We start from the raw sequence: 27,907 nt of genomic DNA, 5'->3' as shown, positions 1-27,907 counted from the left end.
TTATTACCCCAAAACATCTGTCTGGGGAGTGCTATGGCGTTATATTGTAGACATGTTTTATACTTGAATTTATTCATGTTGAGCTTAAAACTTACGGGCCGTCATCAGAAGGTTTTAAATTCGACCTGAATTTGCTGTTTATGGAAGAGAAGATTATTATCGTGATAAATGGTCTTTAATATGTATTCCAGCGATGTGTTTGGCTTGAGGGATTATTGTCGTGTAAATATGTGAACATAAATATGTACATTGGTCACTACCAAGTTAAATAACCCATCTGTGTGGTTCTGGTCACTAGTCATTTGAACACTACCAGTTAGAGATGTTAGTGAAGACTGAAGCCTGAGATGCTTGTGATGTCTAGATGCTCTTCGTTTCCGGCTGTAAAACCTTTCAAACTTTATCATTTCAGTCAAAAGCCATTCGTGGTTCTGATTCACTGCGAATAAAATACCTTGTCAGGTTGGAAAAAAATCGCCGGTAACTGATTCAGTTAGAGGACAGACATCGAAAAAAATTGTTCACCGACGCAGATGATTTTTCCCAAAAATATTTTTTTCACAAGTTTAATATAACGAAAGGTGAAAAATCCTGACTGACAAAACATACCGAGAAGCGAATCATCCATCACACTAGCATGGAGGTTGTTTTGAAGGACGCAACCTCGGCTAAGAAAAGGCTGACGAACTCTGGTAAAAATGATATGAAAGACCCAAACCTAGATGTTCATGGTGTTCGAAGTTCTTCAAAATCTGGAATAATTTTTAAAGGCTTTGAGAATCCCAAGGTTTCCGTGTGTGAAGAATTGGCGACTGCCGAAAGGCAAACTGCATTTGTAAACAACCGCCTTTCAAACGGCACTAATAATTATGTTAATAACCCAAGGAAAATACTATGCGGTGAAGACGTAGGGAAGTCATTGATTAATGGATTATCAAGTAAAACTATTGTAATACATGCGACGGGAATAAAAAAGGATTCAAGTCTTTCTTTAGGAGGAAACTATGAAAGCTCCTTAGACATACAAAAGGTCAAGGAAGTAAACTGTCACTCGGTTGATCAGTCGTTGGAAGCCATGCGCAAAAAAATTGCTTCATATATAAGCTACTCCGGAAGTGAAGAATCTAGTAGTTCAGATTCTGAAGTGCTAGATTTTAACGACCAGAAGAAGGATGGTTGTCAGATGAACCGAATTATACGAAACAGAGGGAGGGAAATGTCTCCCAAATGTGTCCACAGCAGTAAAAGTCTTCAGGGAATTGAAAACGCAGTAGCTGATAGGAACTCAGAGGTCGAAAAAGAAAGCACTTTTTCTGTGGATGCTCGGAAATTTAGCATGAAGTGGAATATTACTGCGAAAAAAGTAGATAGCGTAAACAGTTTAACAAGTGCGAGAGAAATATGGGATGATGCATTAATAATCAGTCATACTGAGAGAAGGTCACTTAATGAATGCGAATTACGACATTCATTAAAACTCGACTCGAATTCTCCGAAAGGTATGAAAACCTCTGAAGGAAACTGCGAAAACGACGGTGATAAACGAGATTTTTTTCATGGTCAAAATGAGAAGGAAACGTTTTCAATTAACGACGCTGCCAACAGGTGCATAAGTGATAAAAGAATGACCTCAGAGCATGACAGCTCATGGAATGACAGCAATTATTCTGAAAAAGCTCAAGAAAATACTAAGTTGCACGATGAATGCTCAAGAGGGGAATACGAACAAAAACCTGAGGGCTCTCGAGAGATATCTTTTCACAATCTCAAAGAAAAAAATAGAAATTATGTTGGGAGTCAAGAAAAACCATTAAAAGATGAAGAGACGAGAACGTGTGACAGTCCAAGGCAAACGATTTCACTGACCACAAACAAAAGAATTAAGAATACAAACGCTAATAATAATCTTCGTTTGGGTTCAAGTTTTTCCGAAAAGTCTTCGAAGAATCAGAAATCCAGATCTACTACATACAAAAGCTCTATTCCCGGCAATGGGATTTTCGAAGATCCAGGTTCTTTTATATCTACAGACGCTAACGCCAGTCCGGTTAGGAGATCTCCAGAACACAAACAACTAGTCTTTCTTGCCGAAGAGAGAAAATCCGAACAACTCAATTCTGTCACTAAGTCTAGTTCTAGTGACAAACACACCAAAAATCTCATCGCCAGAAAACAAGAATCCACGGGCAGTGGGCTAAAAACTTTAGACGAATCGATGACTTATACAAATAAAGAGAAAGTTTACGATGACTTTAAATATCAAAACCGTGCGGCAGAATACAATGACGCAACGAGTAAACAAACTACACTAGGAAGAAGAAAGCCTTTCAAAAATAATGATGATAAAGAAACCAGAAATGACGATGAAAAACTAAGTATATCAAATCGCCGTCGATCAAGACAGAGCATTTCCTTAGAAAAAGAATGTCGGCAAAGAAAGTTTCGCGAAAGTACGTCTCTGGAGAGAGAGTCAAAGTATGGAAAGCAGCTATGCTTTGATAACGAGTGTGATGATGAAAGAAAAAGTTCTTCCCAGCGTCGTTATTCAAGACGAAGTGTTTCACCTGAAAAAGAACTTTGGCGTAGACAATCTCGAGAAAGAACGTCTATGGATAGAGCGTCTAAGTATGCAAAGCTATCACACGTTGATGACGATAGTGATGATGAAAGAAAAAGTTCTTTCTCCCGGCGTCGTTACTCAGGACGAAGCGTTTCACCTGAAAAAGATCGTTGGCGTAGACAGTCTCGAGAAAGAACTTCTATAGACAGAGAGTCCAAGTATGCAAAGTCATCACACGTTGATGACGATAGTGATGATGAGAGAAAAAGTCCTTACTCCATTCATCGTTATTCAGGACGAAGTGTTTCGCCTGAAAAAGATCGCTGGCGAAGAAGGTCTCGAGAAAGAACGTCTATAGACAGAGAGTTCAAGTATGCAAATCCATCACACGTTGATGACGATGATAATGATGATTCGAAAGGTTCTTACTATCGTAGTCGTAATTCAAGACGAAGTGTTTCGCCTGAAAAAGGACGTTGGCGAAGAAACTCTCGAGAAAGTACGTCTCGGGAGAGAGAATCAGAGCATGCAGTACGAGAATCAAGGAATCAAGATACCCAAAGGTTTCGATCTCCCATTCCGAGAATGCGACGAGATCTATCAAGCATAAGAAAGCAGATCTCCGAGGCACCTGTTAGCTCTTGGATTCATAATATTGTCGTAAAGATTGCTGATCCCCCAAGAGCTCCCATCCGAAAAAGACGCAATCGTAATGACAGACGTTTCATTCAGAGGAATAGAGTCGAAGAACGCTCAAGTAATGCTACGGACGAGGAAAGAAGGTTGCCAGAACCATCGTCCACAAGAGAAGATAGGTCTGAAGCTGATGCTGCTCAGATGAAGAAGAAAAAACGATGGACATACAATGAATATGCAAAACAAAGTGATGGAAGTTTGAAAAGAAAAAGAGAGTTTAGTGATGACGAGGAAGATCATTTTGCTTGGAAACGGTAGGTTTTGAAAAACGGCGTGCACAGACTACATTTGGGCTCCAATCGCGAACAACATTAATATAGGGTCTATCTTTATGTTCTTAACTTTTCCTCTACGTCCCCAAAACTAAAATTCAAATCGCAGAAATGAATAAACTGTCTTTACATGTATATAGTGTATAACAACGTTATGTATTTGTGTACACAATTAGACATTACAGTTCAACAAGTGTCTGTGATGGGGAGGGGGTATTTACCGGTACCCACCAGCTAAAACCAGGTTCCTAATCGAACCATTGTCTCGTCCTTACCCCTCATAATTCAATTGGTGAATTGTTCTCCAGGTATGATGACGAAAGAACAATGCCTTACCAAGGGTACGCAGACAGTCAGGTCCAGTCTCTTCTCAAGCAGCTGTGTGGAGATTACGTCACCCAATTATATTCCAGAGAGAGCAACATCGGAGGAAAGCCATCTTCCAAGAATGCACTTGGAAGTGAGCAGGATTTGAAGGATCACCGCTCTTGGTTTATGACGTCGAGTGTAAGTTCTGTGATTTTCGTAGTTTTATATTTTACTAAGTTTGTGCTTGCAAATAGTGCTTGCGAATCTTCGCGCGCTCAGAATATGTTTTGATTATCATAGTTTAACATATTTTATAACCTGAGTATCAGGCCTTGGCAGAGTGCCTAGGAAGGGATCCCGTAAAGGGATCTTCCATAAGGTTCGCATCACACTCACTACCACTACTGACATTAATTATCTAGAACACAAGGGAGAGAACAAAAATCAAACAAACTCAAATGATATATGTGTTTCATGATGGGAGAATCGAAAGCGCGACCCCAGACATGATCTATACAGCGGTGCGAGACAGCACCGTAACCGCGCACGCTCCCCACCCCCATTTGAGGCCATGGGATTGCATGTCTTTGTACTAGATACCAAGGGCGGATCCAGCCAAAATTTTCTTAGGGGGGGGGGGGCTAATTGATTTTAGGGGGGCTAATTGAGTTTCTTCCGACAACACAACGGAAAACAATAAAAATAAGCATCTAATTCTTCAGTTTTGTTTTCTTTGCCCCCCTGAATCCGCCTTTTGACACAGCTGTCTTTCAATGATAGTGGTATTTACTAGTGTACTGAGCCAACTAAATTAGAATTCAGTTTTCCGAGCAGTGCAATATATATACTTTCATTTATGTTAATATAAGTGAATTGTTGTTCTTCCTTAGGAATGGATTTCTTATGGAGAAGAAGCTTACAGACCTGAGGGTGAGTTGGAATGTAGTCTGTGAACGAGGCTCTCCGTGGATTAGGGAGAGGGAGGATTGGGGAGAGGGGGGAGAAGGGAGGGAGATTGATCTCGCGAGCCCAGAGTCATCCGGCTTTTTTACCAGAGGGCTGGGACAAAGCAGGAAGACGCTGAAAGAGTACTCTGGGTACGAGATTGGGGATTGGTTGAGAGGGGGATGGAGGAGAGGAGGTAGTTGGATTCAGCCTTGAATTCTTGGTATCTTCCCTCCTTCTCTTCCTTGTAAAGTATGATTTCCGTTTCCTTCTCAGTTTTTTCTCCCTTCTCCTTTCCTTTTACAAAAAGTTCTCTCATTTCTTTATTTATTTCTATAACTTTCGTCTTATTTTACTATTACAGTAGTAGAGGTTTATGAAAGTTCTAATATACAGCGTCATTTTTCGTTAATGTCTCAGATCAAACAAAACAGCCTTTTACGACTAAAGATTTGTCAACCAAAGCTGCCGTATCAGTCTTGTGGCACACTGTTCCTCTCTCGACGAATACAAAGAAGGTAAATGAACGTGGTGGCAAGACAAAAACAGAAGAAGCAAACGAACGGGAAAACCAAGCGAAAACACGCAAACGACTCTCCTTCGACCAGGAAAAAGAAACGGGACAAACCAGTTTGCAAGAAGGATCATCAACATTAAATGAAAAAGTGGCCAGTCAGGCTTCACTTATCGTTAATGGAGACGATATCTTGAATAGCCGAAGTAACAACACTCATCAACAGTATCAAATGGCGCATAGTAACATGACAGAAGGAACTGGAATTAGTTCCAGCACTTTAATACCAGACAAACACTGCGTTGGTAGTAGTGAAAACTTTACTTCTGGCTCCTTACAACTTGGTGATCTGTGGAATACTTCAACTAGCTGTAATAACCCCTTAGAGACTGGCCAAATGACAAGGAATGACTTGCTGGTAATGGTGACACCTTCGTCATATTGGTATGAGAAGCAACTATTGCGAAAACAAAAAGAAGAAAAGCCTTCAAAAGCGAAAAACACAACGGGCCGCCATCATCAATCACTTTACATTCCAACTTCGTGTTGTTCCTCACGACTGACCGATGTATCGTCTTTTTCCGTGTGCTTTCATTGCGATACTTCTAAATTCGATTTTTCACCGCAAATGCTGGACTCTTCGGAGGTAGATGAGGGCAATGTCAAAGCGAGGAATGAGAGCGTATTTGAGCACACTACAACACCGCAAACTGGCAAAACATTTATGGAAAGTGAATGCAGCATTCACACGAGTGCTAAGCGACAGCTGAATTTCGGTAGCATTACAGAAATGCATTCATCAACAGATTCAAAAACTGACGATATTCAAGGTAAAAAAGATCTCATTGAAACGATTAAGGATGATCAAGAGACAGGGACAAGAACTGATGACCCATTATGCTCAATATCGACCAGTGAAGAGGAGATCTCATCTCCTGTGATTAACTCCAACCCAGATAATTTGCCGATGTCGGAGCGATCGTCTTCTCCTGGAACTAATTATAATGCAACTGGATTACAGATGCTAGATGACTCTATTGCAAATAAGAGTGCACATCTTGAAAATATAAATATAAAGGTAAAAGGTTCACATCAAGAAAAGACAGGAGATCACCAACTTGTAGAAGTAGAAAAAGCTGATGTCCATTCAGAGACAAGCGAAAATCATTCTCCAATAACAAATTTGCCACAGAAGAAAATACAAAAGAGTGATCGACTTGGTAAAGAAGAAAAAGCTGACGTCCATTCAGAGACAAGCGAAAATCAATCTCTAGGAACACATTTTCCACAGAAGAAAATAGAAAAGAAGAATCGACTTGGCGAAAGAGAAAAAGCTGATGTCCATTCAGAGAAAAGCGAAAATCATTCTCCAATAACAAATTTGCCACAGAAGAAAATGGAAAAGAATCGACTTGGTGAAGAAGAAAAAGCTGATGTCCATTCAGAGACGAACGAAAATCAATCTCTAGAAACATATTTTCCACAGAAGAAAATAGAAAAGAAGAATCGACTTGTTGAAGAAGAAAATGCTGATGTCCTTTCAAAGACGAACAAAAATCATTCTCCAGGAACAAATTTGCCACAGGAAAAAATAGAAAATAACAATGACCATCAACTTGGTGAAAACGAAAATGCTGATATCCAGAATTCAGAGACGAACGAAAATCATTCTCCAGGAACAAATTTGCCAACAAAGAAAATAGAAGAGAAGAATCAACTAGGTGAAGAAGAAAAAGCTGATTTCCATTTAGAGACGGGCGAAAATCGTTCTTCAAGGACAAATTTGCCAACGAAGAAAATAGAAAAGAATGATGGCAATTCTTCATCTATGTTGAAATGTCTAGTAGAAGAAGTAGAAGAAGTTGGCGAGGAGATGTGGGAATTAGCTCTGAAGACTACTACCAATGAAACGTCTGGTGATGGAGATAATGCCATTAACATAGGCAGTGCATTTACAAAGTTGCACCCAAAATCGGGTGATTTGGATGTGGCTGTTGTCAAGCCATCCCCGAGGCAAAAACATCGCTCAGCCCTGAATGAGAGTTTAGAAACGTTTGCTTATCAAGACGAAAACAATGTAAACATGGTGAATCCTGCAATCACAACCATACATCAAACGCAGCAAAAGCAATACGATACGACAAAAACGCCAGTTCAAAATGAGCAGAAAATTCAGTTTGTCTCGCAAATAAAAGTAGCAAAAAAGTTAGAGCATTCAAAGAAGCCACCTAATTTTACAAGATGCGTTCCTTCCTCTACTTCTGTGGTACTATCGTCGACTCCTCACATGAAGGACCCTTTACCAAATATTCAAAAGCGACCCAAGGAAGCGAAGCTTAATCCCCTTGATGGAACAACAGAAGCGTTAGCCGTCGGAAGAGTCATTGAAAATTTCCCACAAGAAAAATCCGCTATAAACTTGCCACTTGCTTGCAGTGCCAGTTCACAGCAGCATGGGTCTCCCATGAGACTATTTCAAGCCCCACCGCAATCGTATCAACAGGACGAGTTTGGTTATACCTTCCGAACGCCAAACCTGCAACAGAATCAGCAGCCGCAACAGCAGGAAAACGAGTTCAACATAATTCAGTCTTCTTTTTCCAATAACAATTCGATCCACATGATCAACAATAAACATCTTAGCATCAACACATCATCGAATGCCAAAGTAATTCCGACATTGTCAAACCGGCAAGAAATATTCCCTGAACAGCTGCAGGGAGGGGACTTATCAAAGTCCTTACGAAATCAGGCAGTTTTCATCCGGGATTCGCCTATGTTGGAAAATCAACAGCATGCTATGATGCCTAAACAGGCTTTTCGCTCAGTAAATGATTCTTATCAAGGGTTGCTGCTTAGAGCGCAAAAAAACGTGAGTCCGTCGATGCCGCCGCTGAAAAACACTTTTATTGGTCAGGGTATAGACCAAGGGCATGCCATTCATTCTTTGAATTTTTCAACTCGCACTACGGAGCCAGTGTGTTTTCAGCCATCCGAATATCAACAACAACTTACACATCAGCAAGAACATATATATCATCAACAGCAACAACTACAACAGAAGCAACAAATACATTATCGACAACAACGATACCAACTACAGCAACAGCAACAATTACATCCACAGCCGAACCAACTACAGCAACACCAACAAATACATCCTCAACAACAACAACAGCAACTACGGCAACACCAACAAATACATCCTCAGCAACACCAACACCAACTACGGCAACACCAACAAATACATCATCAACAGCAACAACAACAAAAACTTCAACAAGAGCAACAAATACATCAACAACAAGAGCAACAAAAAATACAACAGCAACAACAACAACTTTCTCAACAGCAGCTACAACAACAACGACCCATACTAGACGAACTAACAACAATGACTATACATCAAGAGCAAACAATCTCTGCACATTTACCACGGGCTTATCCTATCATAGAACGACCTCCTCAACTCGAGAGTTGGCATGATACCTTTTTAAGTGCGCCTAAAATTCATGATGACTTGTCGCATATACCTTGGGGGCAACATGAGTTGGATCTTGGTTACCAAGTGGATTTGCGCATGCGTCCTCAGTACCCTCAAACTCGAACCCCTCTCCCACAGAATGCCCAAGAATGGTTTTTCAATGCACAAAAAAATTTGTCAGAATGATTTACTTCGTGTAGGCGAGGATAGACCTATTCGGCTTGGACGTAATGTTTTATATTTAATTTCAGACCATGTATCATTCCTCTGCAAATCTTTTCTTGAAATAAATCCAATAACTATCAAGAAATATTAATTTTGAAGTTACCTATCACATTATAAATGCCATAAGCAAAATAATTGGTTTCCTTTGCGAGTGACGTTTGTTAATCAGCTAACCTGCGACCAGAGGTCTGCACACAGGGTGTATATTATTATTGGGTTGCCTGTGGAAGCACAGTCATAAAATGCCTTTGGTTGTTTTTTTTGTTTGTTTTTTTGTTTGTTTGTTTTTTTTGTTTGTTTGTTTGTTTTTGGTTTGGTTTGTTTTGTTTGTTTGTTTGTTGTTGTTTTGTTTTTTTTTTGTTTGTTTGTTGTTGTTTTGTTTTGTTTTTTTGTTTTGTTTTGTTTTTTTTTTGTTTTTTTTTTTTTTTTGTAGTCTCCTCGCAAAATGTGCATTCATGCGCAAGAGTACCCATATATATATTTAAATAACGTGTTCATAGATTCTGGGCTCATAGATTGGCTTAGCAGCTGAGGATGTAATTCCGTGCTTTAGAAGTAATATATTTTACTTTAGAGCAGTAAAAGAAGATTCATAGGATTGTTATTCAGATATTAGTATTCTCACTGCATACATATTAGCGTGTCACGTAGGAATTTAGCATCCCCCCTATTTATGGACAATGGTGTTTGCGCAGTGCGGGTGTTATGCTTTGCAACCCCTCCATATATAAGCGCTACACCCAGATCCTTGAATCATTCCGTTGAAAGCTGCCTAAGGAGAGTGTAGAAAGATTCACCCCACCTACCTCCCCTGGTGGCGGTTGACGACGCATCGCATGCTTTTCGCATGCTCATGCTCATTATAAAAACACACATTTAAAAGGTGTACACTTTTGTATAAATTTAATGTGGGGAAAATAAGGAAGTTCACAAGTTCTGAAAAACACACATTTAAAAGGTGTACACTTTTGTATAAATTTAATGTGAGAAAAATAAGGAAGTTCACAAGTTCTGAAAGACAAATACATCTAAAATGTCCCAAAGTGAGAGAATCGCGTCAAAAGATGTTTTATATAGGGAGGGGTGAGGGAAACACAAAACACTAGTGCCCAGTGTTCGGAGGAACACATAACTCGGGGGAACACAAATCCCTGTGACCGAGAAACGATAGTGCTGACCAAGAGGAACGTGGGCTCTGTGTACGATTGATTGTCGATAGTGTTTGGGCTGCCTGTGGTCTGAGTCACGAGAATCAATCCAATATGGCGGCTCTCCCATCACTTCCGTCTCTCTGTCGTCTGACTTTCTTATTGAGTTTTTCCTGTCTTTCCCTGACATCAGCAGCAAAAACATGTAAAAAGTTAGACACTTGTAGCTGCAAAATGGATGACGGTTCAGGGATTATAAGTCTGCAGGATTTAGATCACAAGGACGGGACACCAAGGTCTGAAGTACTTTCAGTTTTCTACTATTTTATAGCTTATCAAATATCTTCAGTTTGTTTCATTTTCTTTAATTTCCTGATATTTCTTGCAGTTTCTCTAATACGTTTATGCACCAGTAGATACTCATGAATTTAAAAGTGTTATTTAGATTTACTTAAACATATTTAATTTCATGCACATTGATTGGGGTTGATCGGTTATGGTGTAATGTTATCTTAAAATAAGGGGGCATCCTAAGATTGAGAATGCATGGAAAACTGAAGACAAATAGTTTTTATATAATTATAAGTCTGCAGGATTTAGATCACAAGGACGGGACACCAAGGTCTGAAGTACTTTCAGTTTCCTAACTATTATAAAGCTTATCAATCTTCTGTTTAATGTTTCATTTTCTATAATTTTCTTGCAGTTTCTCAAATACATTTATGCACCAGTAGATACTCATGCATTTAAAAGTGTTATTTAGATTTACTTAAACATATTTAATTTCATGCACATTGATTGAGGTTGATCGGTTATGGTGTAATGTTATTTTAGAATAAGGGGGCATCCGAACCAAATAAGTGCATGGTGCAAAAGAGTGCAAAACTGAAGACAAAGAGTTTTCTTTGACATCTAATAATAATTACTTAGATTATACACAAAAAATGCACTCTATTCTGATCATTAACAAAGCCCACCCAGACAAATTAGCCAATCACGATTGAGTATTTAAAGAATAGAATCTGTACAAATTTTTATAATTTTTTCTTTTAAAAGCATATCTTTTACTTTATACGAGTGCGTGTATGATAAGAAGTGAACAAGAAACAGTTTAAAATCCAGAATTCCCCAATTCATCTGTTGTTCGGCATCAAAAATGTGATTTGTGATTTTGATTTAAAATTTGTTTGGGTGGCCTTGGTTGATGTAGTATTTTATCCTCACTGCATACTCATTACTGAGTCACAGGAATTGAGATATGAAAGGTGACAGTAACTGATGGCAATGAGCATGCAAAAAGCATGCGATGCGTTGTAAACTGCCACCAGGGGAGGTGGTTGGGGTGAATCTTCTACTCTCTCCTTAGGCAGCTTCCGACGGAATGATTCAAGGATCTGGGTGTAGCGCTTATACATGGAGGAGTTGCAAAGCATTACACCCGCACTGCGCAAACTCCAATGTCCATAAATGGGGAATTGCTAAATTCCTATGTGACATGCCAATTATGTATGCAGTGAGAATAGTTGCACTTTTAGTTGCTATGGGAACTACAAAATAATTTTTTTGTCTAAGTGCCTAAGTGTCTTACCCACCAAAACAAGAGACTTTATTAAGGTCAATATAGTTCTCAATTAATATGTCCTTGACCTGGGAACCAAACTATCAGACTGTCTTATAAGAAGTGCGAAGCAGTTCCAAAGGACATTTTATTTATCAAATTTGTCTCCTAGTTAAACCTGGGCATAGTATACTCGGCCTCAATTTTGAGACACTTGGAATATTTTCACACCCACTAGACAGTGACTGCCAGTCAAGGATTTCAAAACACTAAATAGCTGGCAGTAATGTAGTGTTTAAAAAACGAGTAGGAGTGTTTTATCAGGTATAAAAGCAGGAGGCATAGCTAAGTGGTTTTAGACCTGATAAATTAAAACACGATCTAAGAGTTTTTTAAATTTCTTCAAAAACTCATGAACAATTTATAAGATTTTGGTTCAACTTGAACCACCATACACATCACGAACATGAATTTTTATACTTCGATAGAGATTTGACGTCATGGGCATGCGCAACCAGATTCAATAGAAGCTCCCACACTTGCATATTGCGTGTCAAGGCAAAGACAGGCACGTTAGTCAAAGATCATTAGGGTTGACTATGACCTTGATGAAGCTCTATGTCTTCATCTAAACTTGGATGCATACTTCATCCCTGATGAAGTCATCCTCATAGTATTCGAGTGGTCTTTATATAAAGATCACATGTGTCTTTATATAAAGACACATGTGTCTTTAAATATAAAATCACTTGAATACTAATAAAGAGGACTTAATCGGGTATAAAGGTCCATGCATGTGACGTGTAGGAGGCTCCAATTGGACCATAAGCTTATGAATTATTAATGAGTATGTGCTTTAAATCATTTTAAAAATTCCAGCCTGATCATCCAGCCATGGATTATGCTAGTTTTTTTTTACTGTGGGAACACTCAAACCATGAACACTTCAAAGTTTTTTTAACATTTTTCAAATCATCTAATTGGGAGCCAGATTCTTACCGAGGTTTTAATAAGCGTCAAGCAGTTCATTAGTCCACACAGTCAGCTAAAAATATAACATTTAAAGATTTTTAGCTGTTTGTTGTGATTGTATGGCATCTAAAAAATATTTGATTCCTTTGTTTCTACAGACAGCTGTGATTTGATAGTTAAGAAAGAATGTCAAAAAAAAACTTGAAATATTTATGGTTTGAGTGTCTGTACTGTATTAAATGTAATGTCACTATGACGTCACTGCTTGTTTATGTGGGGGGATAGAATCGCCAAATCCAATAGAAAATTCAACACAATTTGCTCCTAGCGAAACAGTTTAATCTGATATGATATGTGTTAATATGTACTAAAAAATATTCTGAGCCTTTGCTGGCTATTCTACTTCTCTTCGTTTATTGATACAGGTTTTAGAACAATTTTGGGTGAATTTGCGTTGATTTGACCCCCTCCGACGACCATGATCCTTTGCGTTTAAACAATAGATTGTTTTGATGTGACGTCATAGTAAAATAGGGCAATTTCCAACCATTTAAAAAAAAGGATAAAATTGATTGATTTGATAAAATCCATATCTCCAAGTAGCCATGTAATATTCAGGGTTTTCAATACCAAGTAGCCATGTAATATTCAGGGTTTTCAATACCAGCTTGAATAAGTGGCAAAACGTAATAAATAGGCGGGGAGCAGCGATCAAATCTTTCTCACATTTTCCCTAAATTTTGGCGAGCTTTAATCAAAATAGGCAGCATGTTCATGTAAAATACTCCTCGAGATTCACTGGTTGCCGGCTTCTATTGAATACCCTGAATATTATGCTTAATTATAAAATGTAATTATTGATATTCTTGCACTTAATGCAATTTTAGTCCTGGATTTTTACTTTTTAATGCAATTCTTAAGAATTCTTAGCAATGGTGTTATTGTGTTCACTTATATAATTATAAAGGGTTATCGACTTTGCTATATGGTCGTAAGTGATATAAATTTCCATATATCTCATGCATGCATCTATTTTGTATTTGTACATGTAGTTTTACAGGAATCAAAGATACAGTGAATAAAGACTACAAATTTGACTGGAACCCTTGTACTCCTCTTAAGGCTGCAGGACCATGTAAAGGCAGCAATGTAAGTTTGATCATTACTATACCATAGTAGTTTATTTAGCAATTAGTCATCTAGCACGAATGGGCTATTGACTCATAGTAAATCCCAACGTTGGTGTTCAAATTGGGAATTCAAGGAAATTCCCAACAATTCCCAATTTGGGAATCTGGTTTTTTTTCCTGTGTTACTTAAGATATTATACAAAAAGGAAGATTAGGCACAATAGATACAATATTTGCAAATCATGAAGATATTATCAAATCTAATAATTATCTTTGGTCTTATACAGGATCTATTTCTAAGGTGCTCAAATGATTCAAGTGCATAATATATTATGCTAATTATTTTTTCAAGGGCTAAACAGAGCATCTGATAGAGTGCGATTCTGCACTATTGACCTAAAATCGCACCGAATCACACTATTTATCGTTTTTCCGCACGATTTGTCTTTTTCCACATGATTTGTCATTTCCCACCCAATTTTAGAACGGTATCCGGTCATGTCGCCCAAGAGTCAACTCACCCGGAGTCAAGTCGCCTGCAATGTATGGTCAAGTCGCCCGGAGTTTTTTACTTAAGGGAATTGTCAAACCTGTAACACATATATAACTTATTTAGCATAAATAAAGCTTTATTAAACATTGGTAAGGCATTTTAGACTAGCAATTATGGTTCTTGGTTGGCCTTCTTTTCCTTTGGCCTTGTCTGTGCACTCGCTGAAACTCGACTTCCCTTACCTCCTCAACTTTCATCTCCCTCTCCAGAAAGTCCAGCAAAACTTCTTTGGTATCCTTGCGATCTATTCCGTTATGCCAACAAACTTTAAGGCTTATTCTCTCCGTGAATAAGCCTCCATGTAATCTATTTTGGTTTTTATTTTGCTGATTTCGAAATGGTCCATCTTCACAGCCCTGAGATATGCTATATCAGCAGACGCTTGACCTTTCCACTCCTTGTTATCTTCTATGTCCTTATTCAAGTGCTTCATGCCATCATCCATTTCAGAGAGCTTATCTTTGATTTCATCATATTTCGTATTGAGCCGTACAACCTCCGTATCCAGCTTGGATATCTTTTTTTCAACTACTTTAAGCGAGTCAACCACTTCATCTATCTTATTCTCAATAGCACATAGCTTGTCCAATTTCATCATTATTTCTTCTAAGCGGGAAGCCATGCAGTCGGCCATGTCAAGAGCTTGGAAAACTTCATCTTCTGAAAAGTTCCTCTGTTTTTTTCCCTCAGGCGAGGTATTGGAATTCTCAGATCCTTTAGATCTTTGCTTTCGTTTCAGCTTACTCGAATTGCTCACTTAGCCTAAAATTTTGCAAAAATTTTCATTTTTATGACCCGCTCAACCGACAAACGTCCTACTCCTTAGCCATCCAGCCCATTCTTGTCCAATCATAGTTATCAATAAAAATCAGTATGTTTTTGGCAGGAATGAGCAGGAATAACAATTAAGATTTTATTTTGAATAAATTCAACTTTCTAAAAGAAATATTCTAAAACATGCTAATTAGAATTTCCACATTATTGTGCACTATTTCCAAAAATGTTTGCACTTTTCTGCACAATTTTCGTTTTTACCGCACTCTACCAGATGCTCCATTTAAAACATCTCTACCCGTGTAATACTCAAAATACCAACCTCTACTTTCCTACCTACCTTTCTAGGCTTGTCAGCGTACACCAGATCTGTTTCCTGTTGGAAAGCCTGATACAACTTTCTCTGTCAATCCTGATGGTACGGTACTGATGACCTATGAAAAAGTGACTTATAACGATTATACAAGGTGAGGATATTAACCTTTTTACTATGATAACATTGATTATACACCTTTTGCCGTTCATTAACAGAAAATGTACATTCATTTGTGCCAATAGTTGTATCAATAACGTGTAATGTACTTTCATCAACACCACAAGTAACATCATTAGCGCGGATCAACTTTCAATAACGATATTTGAATATGCGTGTACATTCATAGGCATCAATGGACAATCAATAGCGCGTTCGTACATTCATATGCGCGGATTGTATTTTCTTGTGCGCGAAATTAAGAGCGACTGTCCAGAAATATCGAGCACGGGGCGGCCACAGTCAAAAAAAATAAGTCCTTCATTTTTGGTCTGTAGACACTATTAGATGAGTTTATGAACGTACTGGGGTCGGTTTTTCGACCTACGTAAAAAATCCGGATTTTTTTGAAAAAAACGATTTCACCCCGTGTCGGTCTAAAAATTGCTCAAGAAACGGCTGCGAATTACGCTTTCAAAAACATTCTCGCTCCAAGTGAAAACCCAAGTTACAATCAAATTTGCAACTTAATTCAAGAAAAGGGGTGTTGAACAATTGTTTCAGGTGATTTTAGACGTTTTAAACTAAACTTTAGATAGAAAAAATTGCATTCTTCCAGCACAGTTATTCACAGTCTCGATTTTACCTCACATTTATAAAAGCGATTTTTCGCATGTGGCCATTCTCCAATTTTTACAAAACTCAAGCTGTACAATGTTCAAATGATAGAATAACACGAACTACAAAAATTAGTTTGGGTTTTTCCACAGGCCTTATGAAAACTTTATGCGAAGTTGGAAAAATTTGCCATGTAAATATGCAAATTAGCAGTTTGTTTACATCTCCACACCACAGATCACGGCCGCGAAAAAAGTCATCTAAAATAGTTTTAACAGCTTATTAATCCACACATTAGCCTATCTAAGGACTATCTAAGTATGATTGGCCTTTGTTATTATTTTAAACGATTATTTGTTGAAGTTAAGCCTACACTTCCGGTGTTGAAGACACTCAGCTTGCTTGCCTCGGTGGCATTCCATCGGTGCGTAGTAAACTTAGTAATCATAAATGACTGTTAACATGCTCTATAAACGTTACTATTCCTCACTAGTGGTATCCAGCTTATCACATAGTATTTTCACATACTGAGTATGCTTGAAAGTTTGCATTACTTTGTAAATAAGCAGGGATCAAACCTGTAAAAGCGGATAATGTGAGCTGATGGCGTGACAAACGACAGTTTGCGCGGAGCCGGACGTGACGTCGTTTGGTACAGTACGTTTTTTATTGCCTGAACATCTTGTGATTTGGCATAAACTAAAGAGAATCACTCATTATCAAGATTTGTTTTTTTTTAGCTGTCATATGTTTTCTTGCTTGATCGAAGTCATGTTTAAAATTGGTTACATGTATGAGTGCAGTTGTAGACGGGTATACAATTCCCCCTCCCCTACCCCACTAGCTTCATGGCTGTACAATAGATCGAATGTATGATAGACTCGCCTGGTTTCGTGGAAGCGTAAATCTGATATAAGACTATGAGAAAAAGGAAAATACATTTTAAAGTATATATATATATATATATAACATTTTATGTCGATAGTGCGATTTGATAGAACTGTGATCTGAACATGACGCGTGTGTGGCCGAAATGTCCAGGAATTTGATAGTTTCAATCAAATTCCAAAAATTTGTTGTACCTTACCAGGTAGACAAAAATAAAAGCAGCATTTAACAAAGTGTTTATAGTCAGTATAGAAATTTGTTAATTATGGTGAGCATCAGTTATGGAGGCTCGTGAATCATGTTCTTTTCAAGCTATCATTGGTGGTCATTGTGGGTTTGACCCAAAAGAAAGAAGTAGATCTGTCACTAACGTTCCTTTGACAAGATGTAAACGGGATATCGCCGAGGACAAACGATGTTTTAGTATAGTTGAAGTTGAAACCGAGGTCGAATTAATTCTCGCAAGAGTATGTATTTTTGAGCCCTCTAGAAACATAGACAGCCCTACAATCTGTCGGAATCACCGTGCGTTTGGGCGTCAGCTGGAAACGGACATCAGCGAAATGTTCTGTACCCGTAACTCTTTCTTTGCACAAAGCCGATGTCAAAAGGAATCCAAAAGCAGAGTGGGGTTTGAGCAAAAGTGGATCGAAAACTGTGTTAAAAGAGACTGGTGTTTTTCTTACTGTTGGTTCAGGAAGGTTGGTGGATTGCTAGCATTAAATTGACTAATATATACGGTCTATACGACGCCATGACTACTTGCGCAGTGCTCAGTCGTGAAATTGTGCAAGCTTGACGCTACTACATCATTGACTAGGGACTGGTCATAAAATATAGGGGGGGTGGGGGTGTGCAAAATCAGAATAGAATCAGTGTTTTTTATCGTGGCCCACATAAAATGATGCTGAAAATCCTGATGATCCAAAACCAGTTTAGAAGCAAAATTGCAGGCCCACCCATTTTAGTTGTCAAATTTTATCAACAGCCCACCCCTTTTAAGGAGTTCAAAATTATGTGACCCATCCCCTGATTTTGCCCCCCCCCCCCCCCCCAACCCCCCCGAGGGACGCAAGCTACTTGATTGCAAATCGATGTGGGATGTGGTTCGATGATTCCAGTTAACTTATTATATAAACTAGTTCTTTGATGTCTGAATTCCATGAGACATTAGGATGCGTTCATAATGTATGGCAGAGAGTCGTGGTGAGGGGGGCAGATGAAATTTAGGGGGGATCGGAAAAAGTTTTACCAATAAAAAGGGGGGGTGGGGTGGGTGGGTTGAAAACCTTTTTTCAGAGAAATAGGGGGGGGGGGGGGATGCAAAATATTTAGATGAAGCTACGAGAGTTTGCCAGGGGAGGGGGGTATATTATTTTTTGGGGGACTTTTGGGTGGTCTTAAGAATTGTTTTGTCATTTAAAGATTTCATCTGGCCCCGCCCCTTCTGCCATATACAATATGAACGCAGCCTTATTCAAATCGGGGTCTTTTTGTCGTAAAGAACAATATCATTGAAAGCTCATAGAGAGTCTTGATAACGAGTGATTCTCTTTAGTTTATGCCAAATCACAAGATGTTCAGGCAATAAAAAACGTACTGTACCAAACGACGTCACGTCCGGCTCCGCGCAAACTGTCGTTTGTCACGCCATCAGCTCACATTATCCGCTTTTACAGGTTTGATCCCTGCTTATTTACAAAGTAATGCAAACTTTCAAGCATACTCAGTATGTGAAAATACTATGTGATAAGCTGGATACCACTAGTGAGGAATAGTAACGTTTATAGAGCATGTTAACAGTCATTTATGATTACTAAGTTTACTACGCACCGATGGAATGCCACCGAGGCAAGCAAGCTGAGTGTCTTCAACACCGGAAGTGTAGGCTTAACTTCAACAAATAATCGTTTAAAATAATAACAAAGGCCAATCATACTTAGATAGTCCTTAGATAGGCTAATGTGTGGATTAATAAGCTGTTAAAACTATTTTAGATGACTTTTTTCGCGGCCGTGATCTGTGGTGTGGAGATGTAAACAAACTGCTAATTTGCATATTTACATGGCAAATTTTTCCAACTTCGCATAAAGTTTTCATAAGGCCTGTGGAAAAACCCAAACTAATTTTTGTAGTTCGTGTTATTCTATCATTTGAACATTGTACAGCTTGAGTTTTGTAAAAATTGGAGAATGGCCACATGCGAAAAATCGCTTTTATAAATGTGAGGTAAAATCGAGACTGTGAATAACTGTGCTGGAAGAATGCAATTTTTTCTATCTAAAGTTTAGTTTAAAACGTCTAAAATCACCTGGAACAATTGTTCAACACCCCTTTTCTTGAATTAAGTTGCAAATTTGATTGTAACTTGGGTTTTCACTTGGAGCGAGAATGTTTTTGAAAGCGTAATTCGCAGCCGTTTCTTGAGCAATTTTTAGACCGACACGGGGTGAAATCGTTTTTTTCAAAAAAAATCCGGATTTTTTACGTAGATCGAAAAACCGACCCCAGTACGTTCATAAACTCATCAAACAGTGTCTACAGACCAAAAATGAAGGACTTTTATTTTTTTGATTGTGGCCACAAATTTTCGATTTTGCTCGATATTTCTGGACAGTCGCTCTTAAACTTCAATAACACCAAATGACAGACAATTGCATTTATAGACAATCATTTACCCAAAAGTGAAAATTCATTAGTGCTATTAGCATAATCATTGACAATCTATAACGCGCTTGGACAATCATGAGGGTCAACGTTATATTCTATAGCGTGGTTCGACAAACATTTGCATGATTCGAATGAACAATAAGAGAAATAAAACAATCATTAGCGATTTTTAAAAAAACTATTTTAACCTTCAATTTCTTCGCCATTTATACATCGTGGCAAATACGTTTGCATATATCTGAACCACTGATCACATTTAGCGATAGTGATGGTTACCACATTTCTCTGGAACCCTTCCATTAGCAACTGCTTTCTGTAGAGACCTAAAGCAATCCCTTGTCGTCTTGCCTCAGCCCGATCGTTCGTATGTTGTTGGATCTCTGGACGGCTGAGGTCGGCTTTGATTGCTGCTTTAAGTGAGCTAATTGCTATTCTCCTACGCAGCCGCTATTATGGAGGCAGTTTCCTGAGTTTTTTACAGTATATGTATTAAAGTGATAAAAAAAAAATCAAAAAAAACCCGCTAATGATTGTTTTATTTCTCTTATTGTTTATTCGAATCATGCAAATGTTTGTCGAACCACGCTATAGAATATAACGTTGACCCTCATGATTATCCAAACGCGTTATAGATTGTCAATGATTATGCTAATAGCACTAATGAATTTTCACTTTTGGGTAAATGATTGTCTATAAATGCAATTGTCTGTCATTTGGTGTTATTGAAGTTTAATTTCGCGCACAAGAAAATACATTCCGTGCATATGAATGTACAAACGCGCTATTGATTGTCCATTGATGCCTATGAATGTACACGCATATTCAATTATCGTTATTGAAATTTGATCTGCGCTAATGATGTTACTTGTGGTGTTGATGAAAGTACATTACACGTTATTGATACAACTACTAGCACAAATGAATGTACATTTTCTGTTAATGAACAGCAAAAGGTGTAATCATAAAATTGTACAACAATGGACTCTGTATTGTAGGATTGTAGGTAGTTTGGTGTAGGAAAATCGAGGGTAATTCACTGTAGCTGTAATGACTATTCACCTCTTACCTGTGGGGTCTGGGATTCAATACGCCTTATGCAATAGATTGACACATGATTGTTACTAGATGGGGTCTGGGATTCAATAGGCTTTTTGCAATAGATTGACACATGATTGTTACTGGATGAGGTCTGGGATTCAATAGGCCTTTTGCAATAGATTGACACATGATTGTTACTGGATGGGGTCTGGGATTCAATAGGCCTTTTGCAATAGATTGACACATGATTGTTACTGGATGGGGTCTGGGATTCAATAGGTCTTATTTCTCAATTGACACGGTTTTCTTTGTTATTCACAAGGCTTTATTTTTGTTATAACCCTCATTATAAATGCGAGTCAATATATAGTTATTAACCCGGTTAATAACTATATATAGACCGTTCGCATTTATAATGAGCAACATTTGATAGAAAACCGTGTCAATTGATAAATAAAATACTTAATTACCTCGAACGTCGGCAATAAGCCTATACATCCCTCGGGCCTGCGGCCCTCGGGGTGTATATGGCTTATTGCCTCTGTTCGAGGTAATTAACTCTTACTTATGCAATAGATTGACACATGATTGTTACTGGATGGGGTCTGGGATTCAATAGGCCTTTTGCAATAGATTGAAACATGATTGTTACTGGATGGGGTCTGGGATTCAATAGGCCTTTTGCAATAGATTGACACATGATTGTTACTGGATGGGGTCTGGGATTCAATAGGCCTTATGCAATAGATTGACACTTGATTGTTACTAGATGGATATGATGGCAATGGCAAAAACAATGGGCATCCTTCATTTAAGTAACTTTTGCTGCATTACTAATGCCATTGCCTAATAATTTTGGTTCTGCTCAAAAGATCATTACTACATTACAAGTAAAGAAGATAAATTATTCAATTAATAACACTTAAGTTTATACAATGAAGGATGTACAGTATGTGGGAGAAGGTAGGGGGTGGGGCGTGCTCAACTATTATATTCACTTGTCTCCTGTAAGCATACATTCTTTGTAAAATTTTCATACTTTTTGAGGCTTGTAACTCAGGCTCTTAACGAAGTGCATTCAAATTTCACAAACACGCTAATATTGGGGTGCTTTATCAGATGATGAAATTCTTTTGCTAATTAGACTAAAATTCAAAACTCATGCAGTCTTGCTCGTTTCTGAAGTGGACAATTGGTTTATTATTTGATCAATGATAGCTCCCACACTCTTTCAAAATCCTAGATCCACCTCTGTTACAGCTTGTAGCCTCCTTCATTACATGTTCAAATTTTGAAGGGTTATTTTGAAGAGTTCAGTTATTTTGCTAAGGTAGGAAAAACGGAGAACCAGGACAACCCCCAAAATATGTAAGGAATTTTTTATTATAATAATAATAATTTTTATATTTGTATAGCGCAAAATACATTAGGCATATATATATATACACCGAATCTGAATCTAAAACTCTGACAATTTAGTGATATATATACATATATATGTATCCCCCATTTTGCTATTGTCTTTCCTTGAAAATCCAGGTAAGACAATAGGAAAAATGGGGATATGTATATATGTATATATCTCAAACATGTCATAGTTTTAGGGATTCAGTGTATATGTATATATATGATGTAATGCACTGTACAACTACAAAACTAAGATATATACATATTAGATAAATATTTTGATAAATGCTCTAGAATAAGCTAGTAGTAATAATATTGAATAAATTACATGTGCAAAATAAATTCAGTTATTAGTAAATCTAGAAAAAATTATAAATAAGCTTACAAGTGTAAAAAGATATGTCTTTGGTGCTTTCTCAAAATTAATTATGTTGTCAACAGCTCTTATTCAAGTAATTTGCAGTCTCAGATAGTCCATAAATGTGAATTTAATATGAATACGAAAATATTGCCTGTTAGCAGAGCCTATTTTCCTTTTAAAAATAGTACTTCCTATTTTTCTACCTCCAAAGCAAAAGAAAAAAGGCTTTAAACTAAAGGAAAATAGGCTCTTCTAACAGGGAAATGAAAATATGGAATGAATTTTTTTCATTCAAGTAATTTAGCAGCCTTGAAATAGTGATAATGATCATTCATGACTAATGTACTTATTAAGAGCCAGTGTTGTACTGTTTTAGGCAATTCAAGGTGACACTAAAATGTGATGCAACAGAAAAAGGCTCCTTTGGGGATGGGATATCAGAATCTGGTGTAGGTGAAGAAAGTAAATATGTGAGTATCCATGAGGTTTGAAGCAATTTTTGATTTTCAAATTTTATTGATACCCTGAAACAACAAAATTTCTGTGGGGAAAAAACAATATGAGAGTTGAACGAGAATTTTGTATTTTACATACAAAGTTTTTTGACATTTATTTATTCAAGCTTATGAGCCTTTGGCTTATCTTCTTGACATAATAGAGGACCTTACCTCCTTTAAAACGATTAGCTGTGTTAAAATGAACATTAGGAATGAAAAGACTACCTCAATATTAGTAGCTCGGCAGAGTTTTAGCTCATAAAATGCAAAAAAGGAGAAATGGCATTAAATATAAATTCATATATTTTATAAGGATTTGTATGAGCAGTATAATAATGTGCTCTTTGCCATCCAGCCCTTTTCCCCATACAAATCCTTATAAAATATTCGATTTTATATTATTATTATTAATCTTATAGTCAACATTATGAGCTGAAACTTCGCCCTCTTACTAATGTTGAGCTGCTTTTTTCATTTCTAAAGTTCATTTTCACACAACTGCTCGTTTTAGGGAATTTAGGACTACCTGTTAGCGCAAGTCGTCTATTAAGAAAAAGTTTAGCTAAATATTTGTAAAGTTGTGTCCCACATCAAAAGAGATTTGTAAAAGCCCCTGGGGGTGGGGCCCCGGGTGAAAGTATAGAGGATGCTTGTGTCTTTTTGGGGTTCAATTTGCGATTTGGTACATCTTATAGGTTATATTGAATCTAATATCTAAAAGCCTGTTTTCACTAGTATGTTTTTAATAGACCATTTTCTCAAGGTCGCGTGCGCATCCAACTTGACGGGCCACTAGTCAGTTTTATATTTAAAGAGGAGAATAATCGATTTTGTGAATTCCTATCGAAAAAAGTTCATATCAATGCATGATAATGCTCGTGTTCTGGTATCGTGGCCCGTAAAGTTCCTTAAATTTGGATGCGCACGCAACCTTGATAAAACGATCTATTAGTGTGCCGAACAAGAAAATCCATGAATATTAACTCCCCTCTTTTAAAATTATATAAACAAGAATGACACTATTTTATCATTTAAAAGTATGGTATCTCTTGGGGTTTAAAATCTACAATATAAAGCCACGCCCAATTAAAAAACTTTTGGTGTCTCTTAGAGTTACAGTATGTGGATTTTCCAACAAGGATTCCCTCTGCCGGGCCCAAATCCTACTGAACTATGAAAACCAAGGGTTCGCGATGCAAGGAATTTTGCAGCAAAATACAAACTCTTGATGTATTTATATCTTTGATTCCACAGACTGGTACTTTTACTTCCAAGTGTTCTTGTGCTGGGAAATGTAGCTATTCATCCAGTTATTTTTCATCTGGCCATGGTCCTAGCGTTGGTAGCATTCTCCTCATCATGTAAGGATAACAGGCAATCAAAGGGGTCTCGCCTTATCTCTGGGGTCTCTTATCTCATTAGGGTCCACAATAAGGGTTCTCAGGTCTCGTATTTAACGTTTTCTCTCGTTCATGCGCCGCCCTTAAATAAGCGCCCCGCAACTAAGACCAAAATTATGAATAAGCGCCGCCTTTAACCATACAAAAACGTTTATATTTCTGATCGAATTCGAATTTAAACAATGTTTGAATAACTTTTTTAATGTTATTGATTTGTGGAGGGAGCATTCTTGTTCCCAGTAGGTTGATTTAAAGTTAAGAAAAGAGCGGGAAACTTTTACTTTCGACAAATGGTACACGCGTCTATCGGAAGAACCGAAAAGAGCGGGAAAATGGAAAACATGTTGCATGATGGAAATGACACATACCATTTGTTTTCCTAAACGAAATTTCCGGTTTTTCCGAGTAAATGGTAAGCCCTGATGTACAGCTACAAACTTTTTTACACTGTGTTTAAGTTTCCTTCTTAACTTCGCTTCGATCGTTCCACTAGTAACCGCTAGTCATTTCCAGATTTTTTTATTTGTTTTTGCAAAGAGAAGGGGGTAACGGATGTCCTTTAATACTTCCCCCAATCTGCCGTCCTAATATCTCCCAGATACACGAAAGTTCATGGAAGTTTTTCTTTTCGTTTAGATTTTTCTCTCTCCTAGTTATGTACTTTGTACTTGGTATCGTTGTGAATAAGTACGCCATACATAAAGAAGGTTCAGATGTCATTCCAAATCGTTCGTTCTGGAGTGACTTACCATTTCTCATAAAGGTTGGTATACATATAAAAGGGTTGTCTGAGGAGCCAAGTTTATTCTTGTGCAGTTAATACAATTCTGGTACCGTCCATATGTATCTGAATATTTTTTGAAAACAGATACGCTATGTGTGGACGAAAATATTTTTGGAAAAAAAAAAAAAAATTTCCTTTTTTAAAATATCCAAATACGTGTTAGTGGACGAGGCCTCAGTACTGCTGGCAGCCAACAAAGTCATTTATTGCTGTTTCAATTAGTCGTCCATAACTGGATGCATTAACATTAGGAGACTGGAGTATAATCATAGAATGTGGAGTGGTTGTGTGTGATTTTGTGTTGTGGAGTGGAGTGAGGGAAACCATGGAATGTGGTGTGGAGTGGAGTGGAGTGAGGGAAATCATGGCATGTGGTGTCATTCGTGGTGTTGTGTGGAGTGGTGGAGTTGAGTTGAGTGAGGGAAATCATGAAATGTGGTGTCGTTGCGTGTAGTGTGGTATGGATTGGTTGTTTCATTTTTGGAGGGGTAAAGGTATATGTAATGCTTATTAAACTCAATTTTTTCTTTCCCTTCCAGGATGGTTGTGTGTTTTTTGGTGGGAAGGTTAAAGGCTGCTGCTCGTCTTTATGCAGCAAAGTCAAAGGAGATGAATCCTACACTGAAATTTAAAAATAATTGAATTGTCTTGAATTTATTTGATTCCATTCGATATCAATAGAATTTCGATATCTCAAACAAAGATATGAAATTCTGAAAAACCCACTTTGAACCAGTCATATAATTCATGGTTTCGACTCAGACAATAGCGACCTATCGCAACAATCACCGTTGCAGCAGCAGTTTTCCCAGTGGAATTAAAATCGTGTCCCACAAACAGTTACACCGCATCTGTTTAAAAGAATACTACGAGGATTGCCAAGCATTTTTATTTTATTTTTACAGGAAAGCAAACAAGAAAAAGGAAAAAATAAATAAAACAAGGTAATAAAAACAACAACAACAAAATATCAATTTTATGCCAGCTTAAGATTATGAGATATTCGATTCTAGCTAATTTGTTGAGGTCGTGCGACAGAGAAACGGTAACTAAGGGAAGTCGGAACCATGAATTATCGTTGCTCTTAACCAATAATCTCTTAGTTGATGAACTCAAAGCAATAGGTGCTCACACTCTACGTCCCAGTATTTTACATTCTGTAATTCCACTGATAACAATTATTGCAGTCAATTGTACATTGCACTGATATATTTTTGTAATAAATGCTTCACGGCAAACGTGAAACGAAACGTCAGTTGACCAGTGAAAAATTCTTGAAAATGTAAAATAAAAAGAATGAATGAACCTTTATTTATACAGGGTAGCCCTTTCAGTTACATAAAACAACTGTTATCAATAGGAGCCCTAAAGGAATGGCAGAAATCTTTAAAGTGGTAAGAAATTTCGCAAAAACTAAAGTAAGATACAGGAAAACGATAAAAATGCGATCACGTTTGCCGTTTACAACGTCATTCCTGTTTGTTCTTAGGCGGGCTCAGATTTTCACAGGGGTCAGAGGAAAAAATGCTACAATGAGTCCACACGCCGGAATTACCTTATTTGTTCGCTTCTTATTCGATTTTTCGTCGAACTCAGGATTTTTTTAGAACTGCTTTTCGTTTTGGACCCAGAATTTATTTTTCAGGGGACGTAGCAAGTCCTCGACTTTTGGAGGGCACGTGCCCTCTGTCCCCCTAGCTACGGCTAGGTGTGTTTTTCATCATCTGCACTAGGGTAATCCGCGTACAATAGGCAAAAATTAGCAGATTTTGACGGCAACACATGGGTTTCTCTGTATAAAATCCTGCTTTCATGATTTAGCAGAGTTAAGTCGTAGACTTAGGGCTTTCTTGAACCGTACGAGGAAGTCGTCGGCAACGACCCACACACCTCCCCACAGCGGTGAGCTATAGCCTCTATGGTTAGGAGCTCCCGCTCTCTCCTAAGCCTCGGGTTGATTTTCCCCCATATCTTAAAGGCGTCTACACGAGCAATTTTCATGTGACAACTTTATGTGGCAACTTTTGTTTGCTTGTGTAGACGATCGACAAATATTTGCTGTCAATTTGCGTCAGTAATAATTTCTGACAGCGGAGCCGATGAAATGAAGGCTAGTGAACAAAACAAGATGGTGCCAATAAAGAAAAGAACTAGAAATGCTGCTGCAATAACCACTTTATTGATGATATATCAAATAGAAAAGACTAAAAAATACATAGAAGATGTTCGGTGAAACTCTGGAAAACCCAGTTACGTAGAGAGGCTCGAGGATTTCCTGATAATCTTGTAAAAGAGTAGATGGAAACGTGATGGCTTTCAAAACTTTTTCGGGTCAGTAGTTTCAAGTTTATTTTCCCGTTCTTTTATTCTCGTGGTTTTTCTTTTCCTCTTTTTTTAATAGTATCATGTTTTTTCTCTCTCTTGAAGCCGCCATGTTTAAATGCGCACACGTCAAAATAATTGCCACATTTATGTCTCGTCTCGTCCACACGGACAAGTTTCGGTGTGTGGCAAATTTTAAAACCAATCAAATGAAAAATGAGAACAGTATAATATTTTAAAGTTGTTTCGAAGCTCAACAGGTTAAAGGTTGGCACTTCTCAGTATTCGTACGTGTTGGAATTGAAATCCA

The 27,907-nt window shown here is 37.8% G+C and overlaps 2 protein-coding genes across 3 annotated transcripts; both read left to right on the top strand.

Annotated features, from left to right (window-relative positions):
* Positions 1-33: 33 nt before the first annotated feature.
* On the top strand, positions 34-9,260 carry LOC116305202 (uncharacterized). Its single transcript, XM_031715056.2, has 4 exons — positions 34-3,510; positions 3,837-4,035; positions 4,728-4,767; positions 5,203-9,260. Exons 1-4 carry the CDS (start codon positions 638-640, stop codon positions 8,964-8,966), a joined length of 6,876 nt encoding a protein of 2,291 aa, XP_031570916.2. The 5' UTR covers positions 34-637; the 3' UTR covers positions 8,967-9,260.
* Positions 9,261-10,234: 974 nt separating this feature from the next.
* Positions 10,235-26,530, top strand: LOC116305648 (uncharacterized). Of its 2 annotated transcripts, none has more exons than XM_089036323.1 (7): positions 10,235-10,449; positions 13,736-13,832; positions 15,489-15,607; positions 22,971-23,064; positions 24,346-24,452; positions 25,128-25,254; positions 25,815-26,530. In XM_089036323.1, exons 1-7 carry the CDS (start codon positions 10,268-10,270, stop codon positions 25,905-25,907), a joined length of 819 nt encoding a protein of 272 aa, XP_088892449.1. In that variant the 5' UTR covers positions 10,235-10,267; the 3' UTR covers positions 25,908-26,530. The 2 variants fall into 2 exon arrangements, with proteins under 2 accessions (XP_088892449.1, XP_088892450.1); XM_089036324.1 differs by lacking the exon at positions 10,235-10,449 and adding an exon at positions 10,681-10,775.
* The last annotated feature ends 1,377 nt before the right edge of the window (positions 26,531-27,907 follow it).

The sequence above is a fragment of the Actinia tenebrosa genome, unplaced genomic scaffold (genome assembly GCF_029948245.1).
Source record: "Actinia tenebrosa isolate PJP-AT-01 unplaced genomic scaffold, QUT_ActTen_1.0 PGA_scaffold4__44_contigs__length_22323623, whole genome shotgun sequence".
NCBI classification, from domain to species: domain Eukaryota; kingdom Metazoa; phylum Cnidaria; class Anthozoa; order Actiniaria; family Actiniidae; genus Actinia; species Actinia tenebrosa.
This window is presented reverse-complemented; position numbering and strand designations above follow the sequence as displayed.

Bases quoted from the DNA above. Each gene is read 5' to 3' on its own strand.
- LOC116305202 (XM_031715056.2), top strand. From the start codon at position 638: ATGGAGGTTGTTTTGAAGGACGCAACCTCGGCTAAGAAAAGGCTGACG. The intron at 4,036-4,727 runs GTAAGTTCTGTG...GTTCTTCCTTAG, and splicing joins CTTGGTTTATGACGTCGAGT to GAATGGATTTCTTATGGAGA. The intron at 4,768-5,202 runs GTGAGTTGGAAT...TTAATGTCTCAG, and splicing joins AGAAGCTTACAGACCTGAGG to ATCAAACAAAACAGCCTTTT.
- LOC116305648 (XM_089036323.1), top strand. From the start codon at position 10,268: ATGGCGGCTCTCCCATCACTTCCGTCTCTCTGTCGTCTGACTTTCTTA. The intron at 24,453-25,127 runs GTAAGGATAACA...CTTTTCGTTTAG, and splicing joins GGTAGCATTCTCCTCATCAT to ATTTTTCTCTCTCCTAGTTA. The intron at 25,255-25,814 runs GTTGGTATACAT...TTTCCCTTCCAG, and splicing joins ACTTACCATTTCTCATAAAG to GATGGTTGTGTGTTTTTTGG.